Below are 23,201 nucleotides of genomic sequence, written 5' to 3' on the forward strand. Positions count from 1 at the left end.
GTAAGTTTCGAGCTGTCAAAAATCAGAATTTCTAAACGATGACCAATTCGGATTTTTGTTTTTGCTTTTGTTTTTGTTTTCATCAAAATAGAATTTAAGAACGTATACATTTGTTCAGTAGTTCTTATCACATATCATCATTAGCATACTAATATACATGAATCAAGAACAACGAACAAATTTTCAAAAATGTTTACATAATTTTTAGTGTTGCTTTCTCGAAATTAGCATGTTTACGTAATCATTGAATATAAAATTCAAAACATCACATAGATATCCATGTTTGAACAACAAATTTGTATATGAGAACAATTCACGCAACATATACATGTGATGCAAGATATTCACTCCATAAATTTAAAACCAGGAACTCAAACGAAAAGTTTGAATTTAAGCATATCATTATCATTATCTCTAGTTCCATTGATCCAACATGTAACTCAGATGGAGAGTTAATATAAGTTATCAATAACTAGTGATTATTCTTAGTGACAACCCATAATAAATCCATCAGATGGGGAGGAAGACCTAATGTCAACACATAAATTTATTATTTCACTAGTATTTAGACATGAAAAACATAAGGAAGAATCTATATCACCATTAGATCATAACCGATATTTTCCTTAAAATAAGTTTCAAGAAATAGAAAAAATGCCTAAAACACCATCTAAACAATCCCAAATCATAACAGTTGAATATTGTTTAATGGTCATTTCAATGAATCTATTAAATTTAGTAATTGAGTCCACTAAAATAATTCATCTCCAAAGCTATAACTCAATTTAAGCATCTTTAAGAATTAAACAATATGACCTACATTCTTATCATATATCAATTCATATTAAATCATCATGTGTATTCATGTTCTAGATTTAACATAAATAAAAACATAAAGAGTAGTTTTTCATACTAGTTTTAACAGTCCAACATAAAATTTTGTCAAAGATTATTTCTTCTTGCATGAACACACCAAATTGTGTGAAATTCTTGATCTCCACAAACCATATATATTTTAGGCATAGCTATTTAAATAATTTGAGATTCTCTTTTATAATTATCCCAGTTTTGTGTCCTTTCTTTTGAAGACACACAACACCTAATTACAACAAATTGTCCTCACAATTAATACGCAAGATATTGACTAGTCTCTATAGGTAAAATAAAAAAACCAAACTAGTATACACTTATTCAAGAATAATTTGCTCATGGTACATTGAGAATACTTAATGAATCAAATAAATAGACCACATCAGTAGATCCTATTTATTAATCACAACTCTCAATTCATTTACTTATATAATATCAAATATTGAGAATTTTCAAATTTCAAATAAATAAATAACTTTGTAGTATTTATTTACTAATCACAAATTCTTATTTATACAAGATTATATATATGAGGAAATAGAAACAAAACCAGTGCCCAAATAATTTCAACCCATCAAAAAGTTTAAGACAATTATCACGTTATGATGAAGGACACAAAATTAAATTTCATATGAGAAAAATTGATCCACAAACATACTGTTGCAGTCGTCAAAAGAATCTTTAATAAAAGAATTCACTTTCCATAAAATAATTCCCTCATGTGCCATCGCAATCTAACTCCAAAGCGCACGTATAATTCATCTCTAAGGTAAACCAAGAAGGAATTTTTAACTTGTCGAAAAAGGAAAACTTATCCTCTGCTAACGAAAAGACCTAGCCGCCACTCTCGTTGGTTAGGAAACATAGACTGAACCCACTTTGCAAGGCGTGAAAACCTTGTCCAAAGCGGCGAGTAAAACAACCACCTAATACATATTCTTTTCCGATTGATTGGAAAACTGAATTACTATCCACGAGAATCACAACAACGGTTCAAAAACATTTTTGTCAAAATAACTCAAAGTTTTCGACAATGCCATATAAAGGCAGGCTATTAAGCTTTACAGATTTTCAACAAGTCTATAAATTATGAACACATGTATAATTTAAACATATACATATCATCATCTAAGATTCTTCCGTTGATACAGTCAAATATAACACATAAGATATTAATCAAACATAAAATTGATACTTATCTCAAGCATTTATTAGGAAAAAACCATCCACGCTGTTCATCATCAAATTCCCATGCTTTCTGATTAATAAAGAACAATCCTTCACTTTCATACACACGCTTTTTGTAAACCCTACCAAAAACGATGTTTGCTTTTTCATATTATTTTTCTGCTTTTATTTTCCTTTTGTTTTAAATTCGTGCCGACAAATAGTTAACAGTGACATTAACGGCGCTTATCGTTTTAATTAATATGAATGAATTAATCCTACAAATAAATTACAATTTATTCCACTAGAAAACCGTAATTGATACTGTAAATGTTCCTTCATTAAAAACTTATTTAACTCCCCATGTTAAGATGGTCAAACAAATGGAAGACTGGTAGATACAAAATCCACCTGTGGTTTTCACATGGACTCCAAATATTTTAGGTTATCAACAATTATTATTTCACAAATGTAATTTGCCATTATCCTCTATCTACAAATCACATTGATCATAATAATTATATCAAGATGGTGATTTGATGAACTAGGAATTTGTTTTATATATTCAAGTTTACTTGGTCCGTTTAATACATACAAAATCAAAGAGACCAACATTATATTATGTTTACAATCATACCGTTTCCATCTTGACAAATTTTATCAATAAGAACCGAGCTCTATACACTAAATCATCTACTATATAAGAGACACACATAACTTTTATTTAATTCTTTATTAAACAATGAATAAATAACTGTTCTATAATAGATTCTATATCCAAACACATGGTTAATAGTATATATATCCCAACAGTCTTAACTTAATAAAATACCTCTCAGATCAAACATTTGATAAAAATTTATCCAATTCTTTCACTAACATTTTTTTTAATGTGCATGATAACAATCTTATTTTAAAAATTCTTTTCGTAGAGATTCAACATCTATCCTACTTTAGTAAAGACTCGACACATATTTAAAATTCTAATAGATAATTAATTGAGTTATCTTCTTAACTGTAGGTTGCTAATAATCCAAAATGCATTTTCTGCGTGTTAAAAAGAAAGCAGAATTGAAATTACAAAAATTAAAAAACGTAGAAGATTAAAAAGAGACGAAACGCTTATAAAAGCCTACTAATCGTTTTATTTGGTGCGTGCCACGGAGAGCGATTCGATTCGATCGGGTCGGGTACTAAGAAGAGGGGCTAGTTTCCTAGATAATGGGATAAGATAATTCACATATGGCCTGGGAGAAGCGTCCCAATTCCCTCCATGACAACGGCTATGTCTGCCATTTTTGTGCCCCCCACTTCTTCACTCCCTTCCTCCAATACACGAAAGATAAACCTAAATTCATGGAATAAGAAACTGGTCCAATTCCGGACTCCCAAGTACCAGTCTAGGAAACCCCCGTCATGCTCCGGTACTAATGGCATGGTGGTCCAAGGTGATCGGAATGCAATGGAATTACCAATGAGTATAGACGCTCTTCAACGTTTCATTCGCCTCAATTTGGGCAACTGGACCGGCTCTTTCCATGTCAGCATCTAACTCCCTTCCTTTTTCTCTCTTTCAGTCAATGCATTGTCTTATACAATAGTATATGTGTAGCTTTCAAAAATTTGAGGATAAAATACATTATGTATGAGTTTTACGTTTCAATTTGTTTTTCTTACTTTCCTTTTTAGTCGGTTTAAAAAAATGACTCTTTCCATTTTTTTTTTTTTTTACAACTCTTTTAAGTCCAACTGTCCGCACTTTGTTACATTTAACATATCTTTTATTTAAGAATACAAGAATTCAAATCTTTTTTACTTTCCTAAACTCCATGTCAGGTCAAAATCAAATAAACAAATTGAAACAGAGGGAGTAATTTTTTTTGATAAATATTCATGTCTAATCATGTAAGTTCGAGCTGGAAATGTGCATTGACTGTCTTTAGGCTGGATGCACCTCTACCTGAAGTTACGTGCCCTTTGATTCCATCATCTGTTTGATTTGTTTTGCAGCAATTTGATGGTCATGGCAATTTGATGCATAAAATTGCAACGAAGCTCGCGGTGAGCTCTTACGGTGAAGGTGAACTGATGAGTTTATTACAAACGTGAGCTCCTAGTTTGATTCTTCCTTGTTGTTATTAACAAGCTACTAGTAGCTCAATGTATCTCAACCTAGCTATGTTTCCGATGAAAATTAAAATTACGTTGGAACTTAGATTAACAATCCTTAACAATTTTGTAGCTTCTTCCATGACTATTGTGTGTAAACTATATATATTACATATATTCTAACTTTGAGAATTATCCAGTTTTGTTCTTTTGAACTTATGTAGTTAGCATTTGACCCAAAAAATAAAATAAAACAAAAAAAGGTAATCGTTGGTCATCCAAAGTAAAAGCATTCCTACTCTTTGAGACTAAGGTAAAGTTAAATCATTGGGATCGAGGAGATTTTTTTTTGGAGTTCCTGAATACCATAGAAATTACAATGCTTACACTTCATGTTATATGGTTATAGTTAAATGGTATGTAGCTGAACTTTAGTATCTGGAAATCCACGTGCCTTTGTCTTCTCTTGTTTGTGAATTCTGCGAAATTGTTCATTCGGTGCATGCATATCTGTAGGTGCAAGTAGGGTCTGGGAGCACAAAGCTCAAATTCTTCCGTTGATACAGTAAATTAAGAGCATTTATTAGGAAGGCCAAATTCCCACATGCTTTCTGATTAATAAGCCCCTTCACTTTCAAGATGTTTGCTTTTTCATCTGCATAAAATTAGTTAACAGTGACATTAGTTTAGGGCATCCTCAATAACCTCTGATACTGTAATGTTTGTCAACTATATGGTGTGGAAGACTGGATCAAATATTTTAGGTTATACATCAAACAACCTCTATCTACCACTTCATTTTCTGGTGATGATGATGAACCGGAGTGGTTTGAATACAAAATCAAAGAGACCAACATGTTTACGGTGGACAAATATCAACAGGTGAGCTTCACTAAGACAGAGAACTAACTTTTATCCACTCACTGGTCATACTTAATTGAGACTATTATCTGCAGTTCCCTTTTCTTTTCAGATTTTATTGCATTTGAGGTACCACTAAAAGTAGTTTGCAGATTGGCTTCTTCCCCAAGGAGAAGGCATACGCCCTAAGATATCAGACTGCTGGCATGTTAGAGACTGTTTTAAGACAGGGAGTGCTAGGTGAAGATGATATTGGAGAAGAATCACCAAGGTAACTGTTTCTAATGTGGAGATGTCATGCAATAGATAAGCTAAAATATCAGTTCTTGTGAAACCAGTGGTTGAAATTATGTATGTATTTTGCTTCTAGTTTCAGTTTGGCATTTATACACGGTATGGCCTGAATGTTGCTGTTTCAAACTACTCTTAAATGTTTTTGCCTCGGCTCGTTTGTGTTCCGATCGGTGTTTTTATCTCTTGGGTTTTTATCTCTTGTGCTTTCAAACATCTTCAGTTTTCACCATATACTAAAAGCAAACCAAAAAGCTAAATGAATCTCAAGAAATTAAGTAAATGCAAAAGGGACTAAGGTAATTAAAATGTAAAATAATCCTCTCATTAGAGCAGTAATTGGTTCTAAAGATCTAAAAAAATTTAATCATTAATTGAAAGATCATCCTACTAGCAAATAAATAGTGGTGGATCTAGGTTATTGGGTTGGGACGACTTGTAAGCGAGAGAGTAAAATGCTCCTTTGTTTTCAAGAATAGCACAATCTTGTTTCCATTGATACGTTGCCCCGCTACTAAAATTTCTACAGTTGCCTTGGCTTCTGGTGATGGGCTAATTGCGGCCTTCTTTTATGTTTTAAAATGGCTTGAGCCATTGACGCAGCCTTCGGTGCTTGAGCCTTCTTTTATATCTTATCTTTTGGTTCCTGGCTATGAATGTCTTACTATCAGTCTATAATTACTTCTTTTCCTTCACAGAAATCTGAAGCTTCCCTCTAAACGGCCTTCTATTGTATGTGAAAATTGTCTTTATTCACTGGAGAAAGATAGGCGAGTGAGAGCCTTCCATATAATGGACCCAAACGGGATACTGGAAATGATTCTAGTTTTCCTTGAAGAAAGAGGTAATGGAGAGGTCATTCCTCCCTCCTTTGACAATTTCAAGGTACTTTTACTTAAAGGGGAAGGGTTCCCTTCTACTCTTCCATTGGACTGCTCAAACATAGTTTGATTCAACATGTTAGTTACCAGAACAAAATGATTGTTTTTATGCCTAGCCGTTGCATTCTATGATCATCTTGTAGGAGGATTCGGAAAGAATTCTGCCTCATCTTGGAACTTGGAAAGGTCATTCACGAACAACGCGTACTGGTGTTTATGGAGGAACAATTACTGAAGCAGATACAACTGCTATTCTTGAAATGAACAAGGACGGCAAACTAGTTCAGGTTTGTTAGCTCCTTGCTTTGGTTATTCCATTCTTAGGCTCTGAAATGAATATCTTTGGTCTTAGCTTTTGGCTGCTAATTTATTTCCTTTAATTTTCTTCTCATTTCAAGGATATCACGTCTACTTCTGGTGCCACTAATATTACAACAAATGTACATTGGACCGGTACCATGTCCAAAAACCTAGTGACATTTGATGGTGGTTTCCAGCTTACTTTGTTGCCTGGGGGAATTTACATGGGATGCCCATCTGATGTGGCCAAGAATGTGCAAGAATCCACAGCATTTCATCTTGAGTTTTGTTGGCTTGAATCGCCTGGCAAGAGACAAAGACTTATTCGCACGTATGATGTAGAGGGCCTGGCTGTTTCATCTACATATTTCATTGAGTCCAAAGTCTGAGTTGTTTTTCCTGATTCAAAGAGAGCTGCTTCTGGCACCACATTTTGCTCCTGCATGAATCATTTTACTGTGTACAATCACCATTGTTGTAGTAGTATCAATTGCATCTACATATAAAAGATCCACCGGAAGATAAGAGTAATTGTATCACATTTTTATTTGGTTGGTGCTAATAGATGTTCCACAAAATGTATGTAGAATGGCCCTGGCCAAGTCTCAAATGAAAACCTTTAGAACTACCGGTGGAGGGAGGGGATGTTCGCAGTGAATTGCATTCACCATTTGAAAATTATCAAGTATGTCACACCTCAGAGTCTAACTTGCAATCTGAAATAATTTTTAACTTTTAAGTTAGCTTTCTCACTAGACTAGATGCTTTCCTTGTGTCGAGAACATTAGACAACACAGATTCATACAATAGATATTTTTACCCTTTTGCCCAATATAAAAATTTAATCGAACTTCCTTCACTGGTTTTAAAAGATTGTACTCAGTTTTGGTGACTTTACTTTTGGCCTAGCTACTCTGGCCACGCTACCACTTATCTAAGCTTAAGAATTTTCATTTGAACTTCATTGGGGTAGCAAAGGCCAAAGAATGCCAAAGACCTGGACTAGATTTGACTTGTCGATTGATTTGATCCTCTTGATTGAGACTTCAAACTGAAAGGTGTGTTGATGGTCAATCACTCAAGTTGGCAAGTGGCAACTTGCCTCTTGTCAAAAACAAAGCCTTATTGAGTTATTGTAGTAGCTAAAGGACAAAATATGACTTTAATTCTCTGGACATGCAACTAGCTTGCACCTTTTTGGCTTCTTTATGAGATACTTATATGCAGGGGCCAGATGTTTACGCATGTGTACCCTGAACTGGCCTGAAGTTTGTTATAGCCGACATTTTTTTCTTTTTTGTTATAGCCGACAATTTTTTCTTTTTTGTTTCCAATTTTTTCAGAGAAATAAATTTGCACTAGTAATTCTTTTTCAAGGAATTTCATGATATTCATAATTTCATATCCCAGGATTTCTTTTGAATCAGCTGATTCTCTTATTGATTAATTTCCAATGTTTACTCCCCAATTAGGTATCATTTGTTTGTTATATTTATTTATCTTGTTGTGTTAAACTTCTATACGCTATAATTCTTTTTAACTATCAGGTTACTTAAAAAACTTATTATAAGTAATTTTGACAAAGACATTGTATATGTGTGTTATTTTCTCAAATTTTTATTATACATAGGGGTAGGGGGCAGGAGATTATAAGGTGAGGAATCAAATCATCATGTGGAAAGGAAAAAAAATCAAATCCTAATCAACAAAGTGAAAGTTAAGAAACCAATCAATTGAGCTACTAAGATTTTCCGTATAAAAAATTTATATTTAAATTAGCAATATATAAAGATAATTTCTTATCTAGATTGCAAAGTAGTAAACTAGTGGAGGTATCCACTTCTCCCAAGTGGCAGCTGGTAGGTAAACAATTCATTTTTATATCCACTGGTGTACATGTGTAGTACTCTTTATTTGGACCCATTTTTGCCACTAGCCTGGCATTCTTATCCGTCTATAGGCAATTTGGAATTTGGGAAATACACTAGTAATATTGTACTGCATATATTAACAATCAATTGGCTGTACCTTCAGTTTCTAATTTGTCGACTTTCCCCCTAATCTAGCGAACAACTCCTAGGATTACTTAATGTATTTCTGAATCAATTTTTTTTCCCTTTTCTTACTTGGCAAAATTTGAGTTATAACAGATTTAAATAACATAAATTTGGGAAGTTCACTAATGTTGCATCCTTCATATAGCATTTCAAAGATCTTACATTGCTCGGTAATTTGACATGTTTTATTTTTGGGGCAGTACAAGTACTTGAAACCGTATAAGTCCGACCTAATTTGGATTTGGCAAAAACTTTTTTTAACCAATAAATCTAGAATTTCATTTAACCTATGTAAGATAGTAAATCCTGAGCAATTTATAGTTGTGCCAACTCCCACCAAATAAAATTGCCTGCCTGCCAAAGTGCCAAACACTACTTCTAGGAAGAAAATTTTAAAAAGTTGTGAAAAATAACACGTGTTTTTGGATAGTTATAGTTTTTCTCCTTTTTAGTTTTTGGAAAAGAAAATTCATGAGTGTTTGTGAGTAGAAAAATGACTAAAATAAAACTACTGCGTCTAATCATTTTAGCCAAACAAATTTGGTCCATAATAAATGTTGCATTAGAAAACCAAAAACACATTAACTTTTAAAAAAAAATCTACTATTACTCTAAAACACATTAACATTTTAAAAGAAAATCTACTATTACTCTAATAAATGATCTATACAGTTTTCTAAAATGTTTTCAGTCTTTTTTTTTTTTTTTTTTGGCACTCTGAGGGAAGATGAAGATTAATTGAGCCAAATAATCCTTACGATTAATGCAATTGAATGATTTTCTAAATGAGTGCTGTTAACTTAAAGAGATAAGAGTCAAAAACACACCTTAACAATCACTTTTTTTTTAGTTTCATACCTAAACTATCATATGCTTGAGAAAACTACCTAAACTATCACTATCTAGTTTGCAAAACACACCTGAACTAAACGTGTGAACTCACTCTCCAAAAGGTAAGTGAAACTGAAATTTTCTCAAAAAAATTGTCCACATAGCATAAGTAATGCTCTGGTGGCACCTACATGGAAATTAAAAAATAATATATTTTTTTTAAAAACTGCACTATTTTTTTTTAAAAAAATCAGCATTTTTAAAAAAAAATAAAATTTGGATTTTTTTAAAAATAACAATTTTTGTAAAAAAATATCAAAAAATTTAGAAAATCAGAAAAAAAAATGATTTAAAAAATGGAAAAGTTGATTTTTTTTTAAATGTGAAAACTAAATAATCAGTTTTTTTTTGTTTTTTTAAAAAAAAAAAAATTTCCATTTTTTAAACTATTTTTTTCTATAATTTTTTTACAAAAATTATTATTTTTCAGTTTGTTTTTTAAAACAAATAGTTTGTTTTTTTTTTTTTTTAAATTTTCATGTAGGTGTCATTGTGACATTATTTATCCACGTGGACAACACTTAGCAATATTTTAATATAAAATGGATAGTGTAGATCACATGCCATTCAAGAATAATTTGAGGTATGTTTTGCAAACTAGATAGTGATAGTTTAGGTAGTTTTCTCAACGTTCTGATAGTTTAGATATGAAACTAAAAAAAAAGTGATAGTTGGGATGCGTTTTTTACCCTTATCTCTAGCTTAAATGATATTAAAAGAGGACTGGATGAAGTATTTCTTTAAGAAAACAATTATCTTGAAAAAATTGCAAAAACTTCTTATAAAATTACACAAAAGCGTTATTGACAACATTTTATTAAAAAAGTTAGGAAAAAAATACTGCAACCTAACAACATAGAGCGTAAGGAGTAATTTAGGCCAACTTTAAAGATATTGATGTGAACTCTCACACTGCATATGCTGTAACTATCTTTTTAAGTAAATAAATATAGTGTAGAATAGCGGGAAAACAAACGTGCAAGCAGGTCCAGCAGTAATTACACCATTGACGTTGACAAATGACGACTGCATCCCATCATATACTCTCTTCTACAAATAGCCAACCAATATATATACACACACATCAGAAGAGCAACTCCAAACGATATATAAGTAGCCAATCCATCTTCTTTTTCCCTTGAGTAAGACCAACAAATTACCATCATCATAGATTTTTTCTTTTGCGTGGACAAACAAGAAGAAGAGTGAAAATGAACGAAACAGGGGGAGCTTCAGCAATGTCATTTCCAGCTTTAACAATCCCACCACGTCCCTCATTCGATTCCTTTTTCAGTAACATGCCCTCTTTTAGCCCTGGTCCAATGACTTTAGTTTCGAGTTTCTTCTCAGATCAGAGCCCTGATAGTACTGATTGCCCTTCTTTCTCTCAGCTTCTTGCCGGAGCCGTGGCTTCGCCGACCGTTTTGCCTGGCGATTCTGGAGATCAAAAGAAGTCTGGGTATAAGGAGAATCGGCCCCTGGGGCTGGTGTTGGCTCAATCTCCTTTGTTCATGATTCCCCCTGGTTTGAGTCCTTCTGGATTCCTTAATTCCCCTGGATTTCTTAGCCCACTTCAGGTATATAATCCACTCAATCTTCATTTCACTTGCAACAATAGTCAGCCAAGGACTTTCTTTTCTTTTTTACTGTTTTAATTTAGCGATGTTGCTACTTGTTTCATTCAATTAGTCAGCCAAGGACTTTCTTTTCTTTTTTACTGTTTTAATTTAGCGATGTTGCTACTTGTTTCATTCAATTAGTAAGTCTATGCGTTGTTAGAAGAGATTATTCCTAAATAAGGTGGCGGAGCCAGTATTTATACTAAGGAGGTTCAAAAAAGTCAAGGGTTCAACATCTACTATATATACATAAAAAATAATTTTAACCTTGTATAAACAGTGTGATTTTTCGCCGAAAACCCCCTTGACTTAACCTAGCTCCGGCCCTGATAAGGTAGTCTGTGAATTACTCCCTCCGTTCCAAAATAAGTGTCACCTTATCAAAAATCACGCCCATTAAGAAATCAATAAATATAATGTAAAGTTTCCTAAACTACCTATAGTAGATTTTTTTGAGAATTGAGCAATTAAAGTTAATTATTTCTTTAATGCTAAGGGCATAATTGGAAACACTTGCCAATTTTTGTCTTGAATTTCTAAGGTGACATTTATTTTGGGACAATTTTTTTTTTTTCTAAGGTGACATTTATTTTGGGATGGAGGGAGTACGATGCAACAAATGGTTGGTTATAGAAATAGTTAAGCTAAAAGTCGTCTAATTACATTGTTATCATGTGGTTACTTATTGAATTTCAATTTGTTTGTAGAGTCCCTTTGGGATGTCACACCAGCAGGCTCTAGCACATGTTACAGCACAGGCTGCTTTTTCTAGCTCGATGGAATCTTCAGACAAGGAGGGTAAGCAATTTGAACTGCTCGAGGTTTCTCAATCTGAGAATAAGACATCCTCTGTTGCTCTCAATAAACCAGCTTGTGATGGTTATAAATGGAGAAAATATGGCCAGAAAAAGGTTAAAAGTAGTGAATGCCCTCGGAGCTACTATAAGTGCACACATCTCAAATGTCAAGTGAAGAAGAAGGTTGAGCGATCCGTTGATGGTCACATAAGTGAGATCACATATAATGGCCGGCACAACCATCAACCTACCAAACAAAGAAAAGATGGTTCTGCTTTGGATAGTACTGAATGCTCCGAAGTTCCAACCCAAATGGCAACTGAACTTCTTGTGAAAACAGAATGTGATGAAACCGAAATCAATTTGATAGAAGTGGATGAGTGGCACGATGAACCAGATGCAAAGAGAACGTGAGTCCTCCTTTCTCGAGTAAAGAATGCCCCATCCTTCTGTTATACACAAGAAGAAAAATGGGATAGTTACATTTTTGGACCGCTCAAAAATATAAAAGCCAACAAATGTAAAGGTTTTTATATTAAGTATAAATATACATATAGTATACATATTATATACACAATATATACATATAATATACATAAATATTCATTTAAAATACATAACCAGACAGGTTTTCTATATTTGGCTAGCGCCCGTAATTAATTTCAGCTGATGGGCCAAAAATGAAAAAAGAAACAAAATATTGTAGAGCAACAAAAGTATGTATCTAATTCAGTTACTGTGTCACAGGAAGACGGAAGTTGAGACTCTAGCTTCATCACATGGCACAGTAGCTGAATCCAAGATTGTTCTGCAGACAAGAAGTGAAGTTGATTTGTTAGATGACGGGTACAAATGGCGAAAATATGGGCAGAAGTTGGTAAAGGGGTCTCAGCACCCAAGGTACCTATATCGTCTACAATTCTACATATATTCGACTGCAGGATTTTTTTCAATTTAATGTTAGTTGCTGTTCTGTACGAGTCTTGTTTTTTGTAAAGTATATTATGCTAATTAAAGAACTTGAGTGTGCGTGCATCGTGTTTTTTTGGTAAACTCTCCAGGAAATGATGCTAGCTTATCTCCCTGAACTTTTTAATTATACCAAAACCAGTAGTTCATAGTTTTTTGTCTATCATGATTTTACAAACTATAGTTCTGAAATGGATACAGTGCGTAGTCTGATAGCAGAGGAAACTTCCACCGTGTAGTTAAGAATGTTACTTTCATTCAATCAGACCATGTTTTCTTGCTCCGACTTATAATATTTCTGAATAGTGCTTCGAACTTTTTCACTGAGTCATGAATATTTTCAGCTTAACGCTAATGATGAACACTCTGGATCTACAGGTGTAAGTTGTAGGGCAAAGCCCTTTTCAAATAATATACGTAGTAAAAAGGAAGCTGTAAAATATAGTTCTCTTTTCTTTTTCTTTTTTCATGTGTTCAAATTGCTATAACAATATCAAGAAAGAGGAAATGTAAGTGTGGTTCAGCTGGAAAATTAATAAAAAAGTGGATCTTGGTCGTAAGAAGCCGATCTGACTTGCCCGTTCATGATCCTCTTTCAGTTTTGAACATGGAGAATTTGATGGTAAAAGTTCAATATTGACTTTTGTGAATATTAACTCGGCAAATGCAAGATAATCTGCTATCTTTGGTTATGCCATAGACTACAGGGGAGGGCAGTGGAAAAATCACTACATATGATTTATTTATACTGTTAAAATGCCATTACATGTGAATTTAACGGTGTTGTCATAATTTAGCCCTCTTGAGTCCTGAGTATATTACTTGAGTCACCAGAGGTAAGATTTTTGTACGAAACAGGAAGTACTAGATGTATGAATTTTCATGCGTAAGCATGTGCCAGAATTTATAAATCTTCATCTGTGCATCTGATTAGAACAAACAAGTGCAATAAGATTCTCTAGAGACTAGAATTAAGTGCTATAATCAGCTGCAATGTCTTGTTTGAGCACTAGCTAGTTCTTTGTCCTTCCAGAATATGATTTCACAGGTGTCTTTCCCTGAAAACCGTCACTTATTTGATTCCTGGTCTTTTCTTAAATGTCATGAATCATCCCCTTACGCATCCAAACTTGATTTACAGGAGTTACTATCGGTGCACATATGGTGGATGCAATGTCCGCAAACAAGTCGAGAGGGCTTCAACTGATCCAAAAGCTGTCATAACAACGTACGAAGGCAAGCATAATCATGATATTCCCACTGTTATTAGGAATAGAGGAACGAGGAATAAATACAGCTAAAGATACTTAGCATTGAGAACGTAAGAAATTGTGATTTGGAGGCTTTCGGTTCACAAAAATATTTTGGTTTCTAGAAACAACATTGAAATACCCGTTTGTGAAAGGATTGTAACATGAGTAGCATTGCCAAAAGTAAAAGGGTGAGAGGATGTGTTTTGTGTTGGGATATACTATTAACCGTCTTTTGGAATAATTGTTTATTTATTTATTCAATTCAATAAAGTCTTAATTTAAATAGATCATTTGTTCATATGTGTACGCTTTTACTTATATAAGTAGACGATTTAGTGTATGGAGTTTTTAAGCTATGCGCGGAAGATTACATTGTCGGTTCTTATAAGTTATAAAGTTAATGTTCACAATCAAAGATGAGGGCAAATTATCTTGATGATTGTAACATAAGATCTATCTTGAATGGGAATGGTTATGTTCCAACTCAGTACATTTTTGTGTATTGAACGGACCAGTAGAGATAAGTGTTTTTGTCTTGAATATATAAAACTACCTCTCTAGCTCGTTAAATGTTCTTATACAAATCTTGATATGATTGTTATGAATCATTATTTTGATTTATTAAAAGGTACACTGTTTAATGTATTCCACAAATTGGATAATGGCAAAGTGCATTTGTGAAATAACATTACATAGCTAAATATACTTATAAGTTTCATTGAGTATCCGTCACGTAAGTTAAGAAAAGGATTAAATTAGTCGATGAATTAAATTGTGAGTGATTTAATTTATTTGATTGGTGTCGTGATCTTAACAAATTAAATTTTTTTAATAAATGATTTCTTAAACGGGAAACAATAAATTGAATTTATTGTGGTACCACAATAGGAAGCTGTTATTAAATACGTGAAAATAAAAGAAAAAATAATATAAAGATTAGGGAAAGGGGCATATACGTTTTTAACAAAAAACGCGTGTATATAAAGAAAGCCATTCAACCCTAAGTCATTATTGTTCTTTAGCCGAATACTCTTACAAATTACGTTCATAAGTTCGGATACGGGGTGAGAGGATGTGTTTTGAATTGAATATGATGTTGGGTGTTTGCTTCCAATATATGCTATTTTCTATGATTTTGAGCTTCCAACTTTTGTACAAAAAGCTGATAGTAAGATCTATCCTTGTTGAAAACCACATGCTGGTCCCCATGAATTTGTTGGTTGGTCTCTAGAAATATTGTACATTCTGTTGCTACTTTCTAAGATGTCTAATAAAGCAAAGAAAGGTGTAATAGTTTGTCCTTGTCATTGAAGCTTCCTGGGTCAGATTCAAACTCTAATCCAGAAGAATAAAGGAGCTGACTCAAGCAAAGTTGTCAACTTTTTGATACCATATCAACCTTGTAAAAATAAGAACTTATATTTCGTTTGCAAATTGATCCTCAACTGATTCCATTTTGCTTTTCAGTTTATTTCCACCAAGTGGATGCGATTAGTTATGCTTAATAGCTTGTTTGTTAGGTTTGTTAGCAACTACGAGTCATTATGGGTCTCATAAAGTTACGGGCTTTGCCTCTCAAAAGGAGATCTAATATGTTTTCTCTCTTTTTGATAATCAAGAATTCTATCACAACCCATTTAAGTTACTAAGTTCGAAATCTATTTAAATTTGTTTTATTTAGTGAATTCTTTAATACATAAAGGATTAGAGTTAAAACTACTAGGTTCTGATAAATTCATAACTCTAACACTACATCCGCCACTAGTTGTTGGTGGTTCGACCAGAGAAGCTGCAGTAAGAATTTTTTTACCTAGACTTGGTATTTTCTACCAACCCAATAATACACGTCTCTTTACACGCTTTTATGACTCAACGATAATTAATACATATCTTCACTTCAATTACTCACTTAACCACTTAGACCGATAATAAGTTAATAAGGTTTGGTATAATCACCAACTACTGAGTAATTTGAAAATAAAATATTATCCTTGATGAGATTGTTATAGCTCGTTAACTAACTTCATACATCGTCATGGTGCATTTTATAGCCCTCTTCCAATATTGTTATACCTTCCTGATCTACGAATTTAGTAAATCATTGGAAGAGTGTTACATCTGTGTGGATGAGCCTTAGCTTGTAACATGATAGCATGTCGCATCATTTCTAAAAGAGTTTAAATTTATTGCACCGTGCATAAGCTTTTTTACAAAATTAACACTTTAATAACATGTAACTCTTTATTACAAACCTAATATGATAATATAGAAAGTAGAAATAATAATAGAAAGTATAATGAAAGTTTATACTCCATCCGTCCCAATTTAAAGTGTCTTACTTTCTTTTTAAAAGTACCTCTTTTTATATTTAGTAAGTTAAGTTGACAATTCAAACATCATATGTGACAAGCTTATAACCACAAGATTTAAAAGACATTTTAGTACATTACACACATATGATAAGTTTATAACCACAAGATTTAAACTAAGGCACTAAAAATGAGACATAGGGAATATTACTTAAAACATGTTCAAAATTACTCGGGGAGAAATACAGTAGACGACATGACCAAAAAAAAGCAGACAGTGGCGTGACTTTCTGTCTTCCCGTCCAAATCTGAAAAAATATTGGTATTATTTTGCTACAATGATTACTCCATAATCTTAATAGTATAGAGATGAGTGGTTGAACAGTTGGCTTGTCCCTTCACTCTTATTGCACCAGCAGCAGCTCACCAGCACACGAACCCAACAATAAAATGGGTAACAGAAAAAAGGAAAGAAAACGAACTACTAACGGCTACTTTCACCTATCCTCTCGCTGCAATAATATAGTGAATCAAAGTAAAGTAAAAATGGCGTATGAAAATTGGTCTCAACAGACAAAGTGAAAAAAACAAAAGATAAAGATGGTGAGGATGATGATGATTCTTGGACCCACAAATACAACCCACACAAAAATGTTTTCTCTTTCTTCTTTCTCTATCGTTCCTCTGCTTTCGCACTACTCTAAAATTTCAAATCCTCTTTTCTCCTCTCCGCATATCTCGCAAAAAAAAAAAAAAAAAAAAAAAAAAAAAAAAAAGTTTACCCATATTGTCCTCTACCTCAAACAATCAGCTCTTTTCTCTTCCCAATTTTCAGAAAAAAACAATCTTTTTTTTTTTTTCGCAAACCCAATGAGCTAACCACCATTTTCACCTCCCTCTGACCCATTTTTCTATCCGGGTCGATCCGGGTTGTTTCCCAATTTGGATCGATTTCTTTCATGGGTTTTGGGGGGTCATGGGTTGCGTCAGCTCTAAGCAAGCCACGTCCCATTCCCCGGTCCACGATTCGTCGGTGACTGTTGACAATGTTGATCATGTTTTGCATATTAAAGCTGGTTTTGCCCCTTTGGAGAAGATCAAAGAGGAGCCTGAGAAAGAAGGCGAGGATTCTGTTCGTCGATTTTCAGGAAAATTGAGAGGTTCTAAAAAAGGAAATAATGCTGAAAAAAAGGCGTCGGGTTTTAGTATTAAATTTGGGAGGTTAACTGAAGGTGAACATTTGGCTGCTGGATGGCCTGTTTGGCTGACTGCCGTTGCTGGTGAAGCCATTGATGGATGGATGCCTCTTAAATCAAACATGTTCCAGAAATTAGAAAAGGTAATAAATAAAAAAATTAGGGGTTGTTTGGTAGCTGATTAGAGTTATGCAGGTTTTAGTAATACATGGATTAGTTATGAGGGAATCAATGTATTTTTTTATGTAGATATTAGTTATACATAGCAAAATGATGCTACCAAATATGGTATTACTTTATATAAGATTTAATACATGAATAACTTAGCTCCTAACCAGCTACCAATCGACCTCTTATTGCTTTAATGGGAAAGTGCAATGTCGTGGAGATAAAAACATGACTCATCGTATTATCTGGACATATTTTTAAAATTCTTAAATGGATACCATAGTTTGATGTATCTTTTTTCTGTGTTACATTAGTTATTAACCAAGAATGGTTTTCTAAGTCTTGACAAGTGAAAGTTAGTTTCTGATAATACTATTTCAAGAGAATAGCTTTTGATAATTTTTCATTTTACAAATTTGTGTTCATGTGTTTATGCATAAACAGTTTATCCTTTCAGTAGCTTCATGCAACTTTAATAAATTAGGTAGTAATTCCTGTCATTGTCTCCTATTTTATTGCAATCAATCATGTAAAAAAGCTAACATATTCAGCTCTAGGAAATACAAGGTCTCTATAATGAACTGGAAATACCTTTGAATTCTGCTTTACTTGTACCTTAGTTCCCTATAGGTTACCTCTGGAGAAAGAAAAGCTTATAGTCAGAGTTGTTAATCTGAAAGAAAACCGGAGAGAGATAATAATAGTGAGAGATAGGTTTGGCTCTGAGTTGGGACTTAGGTGACATGGTTTATAACTTTATATCGAGGGATTTAACCAAATATTTTGGCCTTGGCTGCTTAGTTTAATATTAGCGTTGTCTGGTAAGGACTGGTAAATTGTAGTTGTATATCATCACCCTACTAATGTAAATTATTTTCTTCTTACGAAGATTCTTTCTGCTTTCAACATCTGTAGATTGGACAAGGTACATATAGCAGTGTTTACCGAGCACGTGATATTGAAAATGGTCAAATGGTCGCCCTAAAGAAGGTGCGATTTGACAATTTCCAACCAGATAGTGTCAGATTTATGGCCCGAGAAATTGCAATTCTCCGCAAACTTGACCATCCAAACATCATGAAGCTTGAAGGGATAATCACTTCTCGGTTATCATGTAGCATTTACCTTGTTTTTGAGTATATGGAACATGACTTATCTGGATTGTTATCATGTCCTGACATCAAATTTAGTGATTCACAGGTTGGTTCGTCTTATTAAATTTGTTGTTAAGATCACTGTTTGAATCTATCTTGTCTTGCAAAATAAAAATGGAAGAAGACTGTTTCTTTATCTCGGTTTTTTTTTTTTTTTTTGTGGAAGTAGATCAAATGCTACATGCAGCAGCTACTGAGCGGATTAGAGCACTGCCATTCACGAGGGATTATGCATCGGGATATTAAAGTTTCCAACATTTTGGTTAACAATGAAGGAATTCTGAAAATAGCAGATTTTGGTCTTGCAAATTTCCTTAGTTCAAGGCACAAGCAACCACTGACCAGTCGTGTGGTTACATTATGGTATCGACCTCCTGAACTTCTATTGGGATCAACAAGTTATGGGGTCACCGTGGATTTGTGGAGTGTTGGTTGCGTTTTTGCAGAACTCTTTTTCGGAAGGCCACTCCTGAAAGGGAGGACCGAGGTCAGTATTTCCCAAAGAACTTATACCGAATTTGATAATATTTCTTACGCATCTCTGTAAGCATGCTGCAAAAATGGGACATGATTGATAGAAATGAGATAACTACAGTCAATGTCTTTCGGTGATCAAATTTACAAAATTTCCAGCAAATGTATAGGTTATGTAATTATACTTGTAATATACATATTGTATATATAAATAAATTTAATCAGTGTATATGTTTTGTATATTTTAGCTAGTGCCCGTAATTGATTTTGGCTGACAGGCCAAATATGAAAAAAAACCCTTGATAAATAGTGCTAAATTAATATGACTAAAGCCTCCCAAAATGATATGAAGTGATTATATCATTCTCCAATGTTGAATGCCTATCACTGTTTCTTGTTACTTGTGAAAAGATTCTGGTTTTGTCTATCCTGCAGGTTGAGCAACTGCACAAAATCTTCAAACTCTGTGGTACCCCACCTGATGATTACTGGAAAAGGTCTAAACTTCCACTGGCTACAATGTTTAAGCCCAAGCAACCATATGACAGTACACTTCGAGATCGATGTAAAGAATTACCAAAAACTGCTGTAAACCTTATTGAAACACTTCTTTCAATAGATCCTCATAAACGTGGAACTGCTTCATCTGCTCTCAAATCTGAGGTAAGCTTAACAAAGACAGACAGCAGTGTATGAGTTTTTATCTCACTGGAAAATTCCCATTTTGATGGAGTCACCTCATTCTTTTATTTTTGTTTCTTTTTCCTGGTTTTTCTAATTGCTAATTTCCTGGTTCAAATTTTTGTTGTACCTTTCTTTAGTATTTCAATACAAAGCCTTATGCTTGTGACTCATCGAGCCTGCCTAAGTACCCACCGAACAAGGAAATTGATGCAAAGTTCCGGGAAGAAGCGCGAAGGTGAATTCCTCTTCATGCAAAGGATTTTACTGCGCGTGGTTCCATAAATCATTGCGTATTCCGTAGATGGGCCAGAAAAACAATAAAGGCCAAAGAACAATATCTGCATTTGCATGGACTAGTCGAATAAAAAATAAAAAGAAATAAAAGAGTGACATTCCACTGTTATTCATTGCTTTGCGCATTAGTTTAATGCTGCACTTCGAAGTTATCTAGATAACCTACCCAAACACATCATTATTGGGATTCACGATAAGTTGGCTCTAACGAATTAATTGATACAATTAGTACATTTCTGTTTCTAATAAATGTGCACCTTTCACGACTTTGCATTTCTCTTATCCTCTTTAAAGCTTAATTTGAAGGAGCCTTGCTTTTTCAGAAAGAGAGGCAGTTCCACAGTGCAAGCATCGGAAACTTCAAGAAATTCAAGAAAAACCCGGAGAGCTCTTCAAGAACCAAGCAATTTCTGCAAAGTGGTTCCAACAGAGGTTTCTATCTCATCTCACAGACACGTGTATTCACATTTCCTCTTGATGATGGTATATTGAGAAGGTTGTCTTGTATTTTTGAAGGAAGTTGAAGCAAATGGTCATGGTTCTCATAGAAATCACGGTAGTAATGCCTATATTTCTAAAGGAAGACGAGCTACCGTCTCACGTATATCAATGAAACCATTGAACGACACAGTGTCAGAGACCTCGCAGATGACCCATGAGTCTCAAGGAGACAGCACTATTCTTTCTGTTCCTGTGCAAATGCCAGAATCGAGTGGTTTCGCATGGGCCAAAAAAGGAAAACAGGATTCTACAGCCACAAGATTATATCCACCTCCCAATTCAAGAAGTCAAAAGTTGAGTGCCTTCGATCCTTCTGGTGTACTGCACGCTGGGGTTACCTTCGACTCAAACATGCAAGATAATGATGACTTTTTAAGAAGGACCCACACTTTCAAGCATTCTAACCATAGGAAACATGGTCATCATGAACGCCCAGATTCGTTTGACTCGTCTGAACAGGAACTACCAATGGTTAGTATCCTTCCTCTAACATAGCTGCTTTAGATTACTGTTTTTTGTTATGTAAGGGTTGGTTTTAGCTTTGGATGCAAGTGAAATGGTGTTCGTTATATGACAATCTTCTTGAGGGGGCCAATTGCCACCATTCTAGAGAAAGATGAATCTCACTTATTTATGGAAATTTTTATCCTTTCCTATGCTCGGCAGAGATCCACTTTGAGTACACAATCTCTATGGTGAGACATGAATGGAGCATATCGCACATACATTTAGATATGAAAGTAGGACAAAATGGCAGATCTGAGAGGTTGGCTTCAAGATGAGTTTCATCTCATTCATTAAGGTTGATTTACATTACTGTTTGGTGGGAAAAAAAAAAGTTTTAGCAAAATTTCACGTAGGATACGATGAAGCCTAGTGGTCATTGTGCTTTAGATAGACAAAATCACTAGATGAGTGTCGTACAAATGCGAATCTTAAGATGGATGTGCCAGAAATGATCACATCCGGCAGAATGTGCAATTATCACACTTGGAGAATAAAATGAGAAGGTCGCTCGAGATGATTTGGTCATGTCCTTCATGGACATCTAAATGTATTGATCCGGAAGTGCAACACCATGATAATAGGAAGTGTTAAAAGTAGACGAGATAGACCTAAAGTCACCTGGAATAAGATTGTTTCAGAGGATCTATAATCTCTCGAAATTCATGTAGACTTAATGAAAAATAACATAATGGAAGTAAAAGATCAATATACGTAGGTGAAATCATCTTGTTGAGATTGAAGTTTGATCATGTTGGTATGCTTACATTTAGTTTCAGTAGTTACTAGCAATATTTTTTGTATGTTTAGAGATTTCTCTTGTCAGTAGAAAAACATATAGAGAACATCTAGTGTTAGAGAACCCCAAAGCATTGTGTAGATGAAATTTGTCAAAAATGGAGCAAATATGCATATTGAGGATTCATATAGCCGAACCTAATTAACTAGGAATTGAAGCGTAAAAATATGAATTAGGGAAAAATATCTGGTGGTTAATTTTTATTCACATATTGGTGTTATGGTCTGTGATCTCTCTGAAACATGACCAGGATTACGATGGCCAACAAGGAAGGGTTGGGTTCTCGGGGCCTTTGTTATGTCAGTCCCAGAAGTTTGATTCCAAGCAGGATAATCAAATTCGAAAAGCTGGTCATAGGTCCCGGTTCTATGGAGGTAAAAGAAATCTTGCCATATTTGCCTTTACATCAACTACACATATTTTAGTCACCTACTTTAATCAAACATTTCTTTTCATAGAACTTATACAAAGTTTGTTTTTTTCCCTTGCAGATGTATAATCGGAATGGCTAAGAGGACCACATTAACTATTGAACTTTGAGAGTAGGCTGACTTTGTAGCTCTCTTGTTGGTACCTCAAAGTCCATTGAAAGTCTAGGGAGCGACGCAGCTTGTTTTTACCCGCTATTTATGGTGCAGCATTCTTGAGGTTTCTTGTCTTTGCACTTTGATCCTTGCAGTTAATGTTCTAACAGATCTTCAGGGAAGCTGGTGAAGAAATCATGCATAAGAATGCAAGTTCACATCATATGAAATCAAATGGGATAGCCAAAATATTGATGCTCAAAGTGGTTTGCAAATTTCATTAACAGGTTTGGAGAAAACATTAAAATGCTCACCTATTGCTATCCAAACCTGATTTTATAATCTCTCTTTTCTTTTTTTGCTTTTCATTTTTTTTTTCTTTTATTCTTTTTTAGTTTGTATTTTACACATTTAGCTCATTTATTATACAGCTTTCATACTATTTTTGTTTTTATCTTGTATGTATCATGGGCATAGAGGGTATGATATACTACAGAGCTTTCAACTGTTATATAATCAGTTTATTTTC

The 23,201-nt window shown here is 34.0% G+C and overlaps 3 protein-coding genes across 4 annotated transcripts; all 3 read left to right on the top strand.

The window, feature by feature from the left end:
• The first annotated feature begins 3,205 nt into the window (after positions 1–3,205).
• On the top strand, positions 3,206–7,068 carry LOC132047054 (uncharacterized). Its single transcript, XM_059437936.1, has 7 exons — positions 3,206–3,577; positions 4,048–4,142; positions 4,911–5,028; positions 5,160–5,278; positions 5,997–6,183; positions 6,323–6,466; positions 6,578–7,068. The coding sequence occupies exons 1-7, from the start codon at positions 3,311–3,313 to the stop codon at positions 6,866–6,868; spliced, it is 1,221 nt and encodes a 406-aa protein (XP_059293919.1). The 5' UTR covers positions 3,206–3,310; the 3' UTR covers positions 6,869–7,068.
• Positions 7,069–10,410: 3,342 nt separating this feature from the next.
• LOC132047055 (probable WRKY transcription factor 3) lies at positions 10,411–14,266 on the top strand. Its single transcript, XM_059437937.1, has 4 exons — positions 10,411–11,004; positions 11,754–12,253; positions 12,591–12,743; positions 13,954–14,266. Exons 1-4 carry the CDS (start codon positions 10,639–10,641, stop codon positions 14,111–14,113), a joined length of 1,179 nt encoding a protein of 392 aa, XP_059293920.1. The 5' UTR covers positions 10,411–10,638; the 3' UTR covers positions 14,114–14,266.
• A 2,458-nt stretch (positions 14,267–16,724) lies between these two features.
• Positions 16,725–23,201, top strand: LOC132047056 (protein IMPAIRED IN BABA-INDUCED STERILITY 1-like). Of its 2 annotated transcripts, XM_059437938.1 has the most exons (9): positions 16,731–17,713; positions 18,654–18,938; positions 19,062–19,379; positions 19,802–20,029; positions 20,188–20,285; positions 20,668–20,776; positions 20,861–21,316; positions 22,399–22,522; positions 22,640–23,201. In XM_059437938.1, the coding sequence occupies exons 1-9, from the start codon at positions 17,351–17,353 to the stop codon at positions 22,645–22,647; spliced, it is 1,989 nt and encodes a 662-aa protein (XP_059293921.1). In that variant the 5' UTR covers positions 16,731–17,350; the 3' UTR covers positions 22,648–23,201. The 2 variants fall into 2 exon arrangements, with proteins under 2 accessions (XP_059293922.1, XP_059293921.1); XM_059437939.1 differs by lacking the exon at positions 18,654–18,938 and having other exon boundaries at positions 16,725–17,713.

Source organism: Lycium ferocissimum, chromosome 2, assembly GCF_029784015.1.
Source record: "Lycium ferocissimum isolate CSIRO_LF1 chromosome 2, AGI_CSIRO_Lferr_CH_V1, whole genome shotgun sequence".
NCBI lineage: Eukaryota > Viridiplantae > Streptophyta > Magnoliopsida > Solanales > Solanaceae > Lycium > Lycium ferocissimum.

Coding starts and splice junctions, on each gene's coding strand:
- LOC132047054 (XM_059437936.1), top strand. CDS start 3,311: ATGACAACGGCTATGTCTGCCATTTTTGTGCCCCCCACTTCTTCACTC. Junction 5,029..5,159: donor CGGTGGACAAATATCAACAG/GTGAGCTTCACT, acceptor AGTAGTTTGCAG/ATTGGCTTCTTCCCCAAGGA. Junction 5,279..5,996: donor ATTGGAGAAGAATCACCAAG/GTAACTGTTTCT, acceptor TTTCCTTCACAG/AAATCTGAAGCTTCCCTCTA.
- LOC132047055 (XM_059437937.1), top strand. CDS start 10,639: ATGAACGAAACAGGGGGAGCTTCAGCAATGTCATTTCCAGCTTTAACA. Junction 11,005..11,753: donor GATTTCTTAGCCCACTTCAG/GTATATAATCCA, acceptor ATTTGTTTGTAG/AGTCCCTTTGGGATGTCACA. Junction 12,744..13,953: donor AAGGGGTCTCAGCACCCAAG/GTACCTATATCG, acceptor CTTGATTTACAG/GAGTTACTATCGGTGCACAT.
- LOC132047056 (XM_059437938.1), top strand. CDS start 17,351: ATGGGTTGCGTCAGCTCTAAGCAAGCCACGTCCCATTCCCCGGTCCAC. Junction 20,777..20,860: donor GCAAAGTGGTTCCAACAGAG/GTTTCTATCTCA, acceptor GTATTTTTGAAG/GAAGTTGAAGCAAATGGTCA. Junction 21,317..22,398: donor CTGAACAGGAACTACCAATG/GTTAGTATCCTT, acceptor AAACATGACCAG/GATTACGATGGCCAACAAGG.